The sequence below is a fragment of the Anopheles coustani genome, chromosome 2 (genome assembly GCF_943734705.1).
Source record: "Anopheles coustani chromosome 2, idAnoCousDA_361_x.2, whole genome shotgun sequence".
Lineage (NCBI taxonomy): Eukaryota > Metazoa > Arthropoda > Insecta > Diptera > Culicidae > Anopheles > Anopheles coustani.
In genome coordinates this window covers 19,557,745-19,565,998 of record NC_071289.1, presented here as the reverse complement: position 1 = coordinate 19,565,998, position 8,254 = coordinate 19,557,745, and the positions used below count along the sequence as shown (strand labels likewise).

The 8,254-nt window shown below is 45.3% G+C and overlaps 1 protein-coding gene across 1 annotated transcript; it reads left to right on the top strand.

Moving 5' to 3' along the window:
• Positions 1-524: 524 nt before the first annotated feature.
• On the top strand, positions 525-1,623 carry LOC131264048 (m-AAA protease-interacting protein 1, mitochondrial). Its single transcript, XM_058266338.1, has 3 exons — positions 525-944; positions 1,005-1,300; positions 1,373-1,623. The coding sequence occupies exons 1-3, from the start codon at positions 525-527 to the stop codon at positions 1,506-1,508; spliced, it is 852 nt and encodes a 283-aa protein (XP_058122321.1). The 3' UTR covers positions 1,509-1,623.
• Positions 1,624-8,254: the final 6,631 nt, after the last annotated feature.

The window sequence follows — 8,254 nt, the reverse complement described above, 5'->3', positions numbered from 1 at the left end:
TGGATACACTGGCGAGCAAACGGAGGGTACCATGAACTTTTCGTCCGTGCGAGTAAGGTCGGACTGGGTTTCTATTCTTTTGCTAGCAAGTTTCGTGAACGCTGCTCGAAGAAGGTGGAAACAAGCATGTAACAAAATAAGCAAAACACGTACAACAAACTTTCTGATTATTCCATCGCGGCTTACGATTGAAGGTGCTTACCGTTCTAAGGAGTGACGGTGACAATTTCCAGATAACGACACGATGATGGAATGAGATAAAATGATTAGAGCTCAAAACACAGTTTTAGAAAACAAACACAAACGGATGAAACCAATGATAAAATATTAAAATGCTGTTGTAATCCTTATTGATATTGAACAGCTTCATAACTGTTGATTTCAAACAGCAAATCTGGCAAGCTTGCTTAAACAAAGCTAAACTTCTGCATCTGATTCAACCTTAGCTTTGCTTCAACAACCTTGACAGGAGCGAAAACCGAATTTGACGTCTGTCATCGATTGTTTTGTTTTCCTCTGCGATAATGTTTTTAGTGAAAAATACGGTGAAATTCAAGCAATTTTCTCGATGTTTGGGTAGTGTTGCACGTTTTCCCGTAAATCAGGGTGCAGACAAATTGCCATTGGCTAGTTCTACACTATGCGGACCGCGATTTATAAGCACACCACTCTGGTCTCCGGCAGCATCCGGTGCCGGCAACGCCATCGTAGCCCGGTGCGGGCAATACAAAGTCCAACTCCGATGCATTTCGACCGATGAGCACCAATCGTCACATCCGCCGAAACGGAAACGTCCTATGCTGATGGATTTCCCGCAGCTGGTGTGGCCTTCGGTGATCAAAACAGTCCGGAACTGGATCATGGTTCACTTCATTATAAGACCGTACTTCGATCGAGAGTTTAGTCTTCCCGATTTTGTGCAGGGAGCGAAACAGGCACTGCAGGCACGTTTGATACGACACCGCGAATCGGATTTTAAAATAACCTTTTAAGCAATATTGCAGATCGTATCGTCTTCCTTAGCCGGAGGTGAAGTGAAACAACTCGAGGGGCTGGTGGACCGGGTAGCGCTTAACGACATCAGACAATCGCTTTCAAAAATGTCCGTTGCCGAACGGTACGACATACAGGTGGATAAGGCGGACATATACTTTTCCTTCCCGTACCAAGTTGGTGTGATGTTCGACGAGTCGGATGACGATAACCAGAAACGGTTCGTCGAAATAACGATGGTTTTTCACGTACTGAGGGGTCTGAAGGGAATGATCGAACGTGGCGAATCGGTTCCTTTGAACGTTGGGTGAGACATTGATTCAAAGCACCACCCAAAACTATGTGCAGCCAAATAATGAGTCTCTCTGGGTTTTCACAGTGCCCTTCCAGAGTTTCGGGACAAAATAAGCATCTGCAACTACCGGTTTATCAAGGAGTTTACCAAAGGCGTCGACTCAGATTGGACTGTGAACGTTGTAAATCACTTCAAACCGAGCGATTACATAGAGGAGTAAAACAAGCAATCAACCGTCTGACCATCGACCGCGCTGGACCATAGCAACCTCATTCGCCAATGTAGCAAACAATAAAGAAGGCAAAAGTGTACCTACCTTGCTGAAAGGTGATAATTTATCGTAGGCTGTGTGGAAAATTGTCAATCATTTGTATTGTCCTCGTGTGCCGATAAGGCACAGTGTGTTCGATATCGATAGCGGTCCGATAGTGCAAGTGAGTTGGCCCAACTGTCCCTTTCAATCAATCATATCATTCTACTAGCTTCAATTATCGCCCGGAACTAGAACAGTCGAGCAGTTCATCAACCGCGGTGGTCATAATGTTATCAAATTTTACTCAAGTCCAAGGACTATTCTGCATGAGGTCAGATCAAGTAGAAAACCTGACAAGTGTAGCGGGTAGCGAGTGTGTAGCTCGTGTGTGGGCGAACTGAAAGCACCAAACCCTTCATTCAATTCAAATCAAATTATAAGTCATTCTTGTAGCGTACTGGTGGCTTATCCTTATCGAGGATCAACCACCGTCATATTGCACAGCTGCACACCGTAGGAATATTTCTAGTACTATCTCTTAATTGATGGTTCATTTCCTGATAGTAATCTTCCCGTTACACGTCATCGAGTTGTAGTAAATAGTACTGCAAAAAGGCACCTTTCTCATGCATGTACATCGTGACTGAAGCATCCTTACCCTTTAAGAATGCGTTCGCAAGGACAAAGTTGTCTAAACACGATTACAGCACAATAGCCAGGGCGTAATCTATCCTGGGCATGTGTGACCCACTAACGCCTCCTACCGACACGCGTTGCGACTTACTTCCCCCTCCCCCTCGTAAGTGTGTTCGTGTGTGGGGGGATCTTATCAACTGTCGTGGCCACTAATTCAACCCGTCATCGTCTGCGCGGTATTGGTTTTGCACTTGCACTTTCCCGGCTACCCTTTTTCCCTTTCCATGTGATTTGGGTGGGACAGGGGCTGCGATGCAGAGAAAGTAAATGTTCGCAAGCACGGTAAGACAAAACCGGGAACACGAACGCGCAGATAAACCGCGCAAAACCAGCCAGCCAGAGAGTGGCCCCGGGCGATAATGGCAGCTTCGAAGGCTTCACCTCGTGCGCGCGCTCGCACACACAGACCGGGAACTGATAAGGCCAAGCGAGCCGGTCTCGAGTGAGCCGCGGCACCGGTTTGGCCGCTTCAATTCGTTCAAACGCGTCGATCTAGGCGGTTGTGCGGTTCCCGCGGTCCATCGTTCCGTGTGCCGGTGACTTTGTGCAAGGTGTTTGGAAGTGATCGACGGTTTAAAAGTGTGAAACGGACATTTTTCTTTCCAACACGTAGCTCAGTTGCTTCGTCTACAGCAACAGGAAACATTCTCCCAAAAACTCTGGAGCAAAGTCCAACTATCAGTTAGTAAAGGTTGGCGGTAAATTTGATAAAAATCGTCGAGCATCGCAATCGATCACCTACGATGACGGGAGGATCAGCGTTTATATGAAATACATCCAAGGTAAGAAATAATGTTTATTTTAAGTCAAGCTTATTCCAAGCTATTAGTGTCATGTGAACCATTCGTGAAACAGCGTTTTATGCAAAAGAAGGATATATGTCATCATCTCACCGATTCTCCACAACAACAGAGGGGTCCACTTGAGCAGCGGTGAAGTATTTCATTTGTATACGGGCAAAAAATAGCAACTGATAGTGGAATCTGCCCACGGGGTCTTATCGGCGCGTTTTAATAGGCCCCATGTAGAAGGTTCATCGAAAGCAAGAACCAGTTTGGTCTGGATGAAACTGGTCCAGTATTTTTGAAACATTACGGAACCGGCTGATAAGCTTGCAAATTCAGCTCGTCACTGTTTATCGGTCGCCTATTTCGGTCCAGATGCCAATGGGACATTTAACCGGATTGATCTGTCAATTGTTCAGTGTACGCCCTGCCCTCTAGCCGGTTTCCCTTCGTGTAAAGTGTCACTTTGTCCTCTGGCGTATTTTTGGCGAAGTTGGTTTGCTGTGTACATAGCGCTATTCCATCATAAATCGATCAGAACAGTCACGCGTCGTTGACCTTAAACTATCTCAGCTGAGTTCTGTACATGCGCCTTCATCTTCGCCGTGCTGTGGGTCAGGTTTCCTTATTTGAACGGTTCGAGCGCCAACATCGCGTACGCTCGATTAAGTCAACCCCCGGACGGGTGGTAGCTTTTGTGCGCGATTTGTTGTGCGAAGTCGGAATCCGACGACGGACACGTTGAGCCGGTTGGAAGTTCGGAGTTCCATGTCGCAGATGATCTGGTGCGGAACTTGCCTTAAGAGGATTAATAGTATCAACTTCATTTTCCGTTATTATTGCCAGTCGAACTGGTTCGCTCAGTAATCCGTTGTCGCTGCGGAATTTATAGGCACCACTTTAATGAGTTCTAGTGGAGAAAATAATAAGCTTCCCGGGGGGCAATTGAAGATGTTGCAGAAAACATTTGTTAACGTTTCTTGGGTATGAATGAAAATAGCAAAGTACACCGTTGCCAAAACAAATCGTTTAAAAGTTACTCCCAAGGACGAATTGTTTTACGAATTCCTTATCGCTGGTAACATTTTGGACTCTACCTAACCTCCCTCTTCAGTTCAGGGGTTATCAGCGGAAGGCGGACATCGACACACAGACCAAACATGTACGACCATGTGTTTGGATTATAGCAAAATTTAAACAAATGTTTATTGGAGCCCAGTACAATCCACGACCGGTTCCCGCTTTATGGTGCTCGCAAAACGGAACTTGATTAAATCCCTTACGGTGGCTCAGACTTCCGAGATTGTACCGTGAGAAACAAACATGAGCGAATGACCCCCGCCAGTTAAAGTAATAGGATCCAAGACATTCTCGGTACTTTCCCCATAGCTTGAGGAAGACACTTGAGACAAAGCGACCTTCGAGCAATTAGTAACAAACAGAATTAACCAACCGATTGGCACCCATCAGCGAATAGTCCAGGAAGTCGAACGACATATAATCACGGTTCCATCGTCGGTCTCAGCTTCCGATCGGTAAACACTCTTTTGCCACTCGTGCAGGCAAAACGATCCATCAACATCGTCCAATAGCCCGTCATCAGAGGTTAAAGAAAGAAGCGCACGCGGTATGATCAACGCCTGCTTTGCGTCAGCTGCAATTTATCGATCGTTTAACCGTTCTTCTGAACAGGTTTCACCACGATCAAGATCGTTACGGTGCACCACACGTTTGATGTATGGCCGATGGATTAAACGGCACCGGTTGTAAGAAATGGCGTCCTATTTGATTAGGAAGGAGTGTTAATAGCACGTTCTGATAGGGAAGCCTTAAATAGGGAACCACTTAAGGTTTTTTTACTCTGTAGTAATTTATAGCGTGTTTATTCGCACTGGAGCAGAGATGTTTTTTGTGGAAATCTTTATTTTGCAAACAAATAGGCTCTCGTAAAAAAGCGTTTGAAATAAGTTAGAAAAAATACAAACAAACAAAATCTTCACAAACGGTGCAAAACCAAAGAGCGAACCATGTGTGAGTCATAAACGATGTCTGGCAGATTCTCAACAGTCCTTCACAAAGTCCAAGAGTTAGGGTTAATGATGTTGCAACTTGTTTTTTGCCTTTATCAACAGTATATTGGAAAAAATATGTTATCTTTACTTCTGGTTTGGGAAAGTTTTGCAATTTGGGAACCATTTCAGTTTCACCGGGAGAATTATATAAATGGATTGAAAACATATTTGTTTAGGAAATATATTGAAAAACAAAATTTAAAAACCTATTAAAGATAAAAAAAAGGGAATGATCTGATGAATGAGATATTGCATACTTATCCCAATCGACACAATCGAACTTTTTGCTTGGGGTAAAAAGTGACTTTACTTTGTGGTAATGATTACGCATCAGCCACGGTTCGGTCAATTGAAAGACAGTGAGATATCGGGAATGATTCAACGAGTCGTGGTACACGAAAAAATATCGTGTACGATAGGTCTCACTGATGCAGGAGTACGATAATGGCAGGGCTAATGTTTCTGGAACGGTCGAGATGCGCTGAACATAAGCAAACATGCAAATAAAAGCTAATGAAGCATTGTCCCATTGGTTTGGTTTTAAGTTCTCATCCAAAAGTTGCTACAACAGAGAGGCTATTCCGGAAGCCAGGAGGGTGGATGTTCTACGACATACCGCGATTTGCTTTCCAGATATACTAGGCGCCACACGCTACCGTGGGCAGGTGATTAAGCATAATCGTGACGGAACGTTCACTTTTATCAAATCCACCGCGTCCCCAACGTGAGTAACTAACGGTGTGGACGCAACTAGCAAAACGTGACCTGGTTTTATAATTTCCTCCGTCATACATAGGCGCATCGACTGGTTGACCGGTCCCTACCAGTCGCGAAATGATAACTGCTGTTCCCTGCGCGTTCCTACCAGCATGAAGCACCACAATGTCTGCCACAAGAGTCTTCCTAGTTAGATAAGCGAGCGAAGTAGATACATCTTGACAAAGACACGACCACCATATGCTCTTCATATGAAGACGGGTGGGAGGTGACTTCTTACAGCGTGGACGGTACGAGGTCACTCTACGCAGCGAGGCCACTGAACCTTATCGATTTCGGGGCGACTGGGACTTTTCCCATCCGCTGCGAGGATCCGTAATCCATCCCATTCGCCATCAGCATGTTTACTGCCAGCTCATACCCAACCAGAGGGCCAGCGGTTTGGACATAGCCATCTGCATGATAAGCCGGCGACTGGCTGCAACAGCTACTAACTGCCTGGGCCAGTTTTTTCTAGTTTTTGCCGCACACTGTGTCCCACGCTGTCCGGGACACTTGCTTGTTTACTTGTAGCTCAAAGAACCGTCGGTAATTGAAAAGCTACTTCAATTACTTTTGCCTGCGGCCATCGTGTAAATGATTGTCCGCTCGTAGGACATCGTTGGCCGCCTCGATAGATTATGAAAGGTGTTGTTGTTTTTATTTGGTGGGTTTTTTTTGTTGGTGATGAGGAATAGACACTCCCTTGAAATGATAGCAACGCGTTGTGTAACATGTAACAGGTTTGTTTACGCCTTCGACCGTGAGTCATGGTACCGGTAAACAAATCGGCCACCGGTAAGGTTGCTTCGTTTCCTGCTGTCTGGACCAAGGACAGCATGATAAAAATACGTTCTACTGCGAACGATCTTATGTTTTTGGTTTAGGTAGACAGGATTTAAAATGTGCTGTTCTTTCCTTCGCTTGTAAAGTTCTTAGCGTGATCTTAAATAAGTATTAACTTTTTGTTTTAATTAAATTTAATATATTAAAACAAAAGAACCATTGCATTGCAATTGATCATGTAAGATCATGTTGATCATTTAATCACAAATGAGGTGCATGAAACATTTTTGAAAAATTTAAATGCGGATCCATCCTGATCCTCATCAGAACGTTCTCACGGAGGACACTTAGATCTTTATCTCATAACTTGTCCGTAAGCTCATTCATATTACAGCTTCCACGATCCTTGCACGATCGCGCTTGCAAATCACACAGCAGCCTTTCCCGGGCCGAAGCAGCCGATTCGAACCTCGTTCTCGCTCTGGCCTCCCTTTTTTTTGCCCATTGCCTCAGCTGCAGCTTCTCTGTTGAAGAGTGATTCCTGCCGTTTTGCGGATAAAATGATCGCCTTGTACCGCGCCAGCGATCAGTATCGGTTCGGTTCTCGATCGCGATCGGCGTCTACCCGCAATTAGTCGGTCCGGGTGTCTAGCAAAAAGGCTTACGAATACTTACGAGAGAACTCCGCCAGTCAGCCCACTCGAGCTGTACGTTGAAAAAAAGAACGCGTGTGCACGTTTTACCTTTTAATTTCTTCCGCTTTTCTGCCTGAGTTGCACGGCCCTCCGCGAAACTTGTTCGTTTGCCACTTTTGGAGCTGCGTTCGAAGCGCCACTTCCAACTTGGGGGCCAACAGTTGTTCGCGATCGGGAAGGCGTCCTACACAGAGGCTGCCGCAGGAAGTAAAGTGTGTGTTCCGTACCAAGCTATCAGAGTGCAGTCAACCTCCGGAGTGTGTTGTACGTACGGTTACTTATTCCTTTCCATCGTAGTTTGGGTGATGTTTCTTTGTACCGAAACCCCATGGGGTGTCTCCAACGCGCCGTCAAACAAAGAGCCGAGTGAAGGATATAATCCTTGCGACAACAGTTCCCACCGGGGTCGAACTAGAAAATAGGAAAAACGTTGCAAATGTCGAGCCGTTTGCATATGTTCAGCCCGATCAAACGTGTTACCCTTTATTACCGCAACTCGATCGGGCAAATTAGTGAGCTGCCAATTAGCGTCTCTTTGATAACATTCATTACGCCGTCGGCCGAGGGGGGGATTGTATAATCATAATTCTATTGCGTTTATCATGACTGATTGAGTGGCGTTCGGTCGTGTGTAGTCCTCAACGTGGTATGCAAAAAGAAAACCAAAAGTACAAGACAACCAAAACAATCTTCACGGTTCGTGACACGACCTGATGTCGTCAGTGGAAAACAAACAGCTTAAGCTCTATGTTAAAATTAAAAAAAAACATTGTCGTTACAGCATCGATTATCGATCTATCGTGCCGTCGCATGATCGTGTCCAGCAGCATCTCCAGTGACGTAAAGATGGATTTGCATCGTTTGACGCAACTTTTCGATTGATGTTTCGCAATGCAGTTTCGTTTCGTCTTTCTGCATCAAAC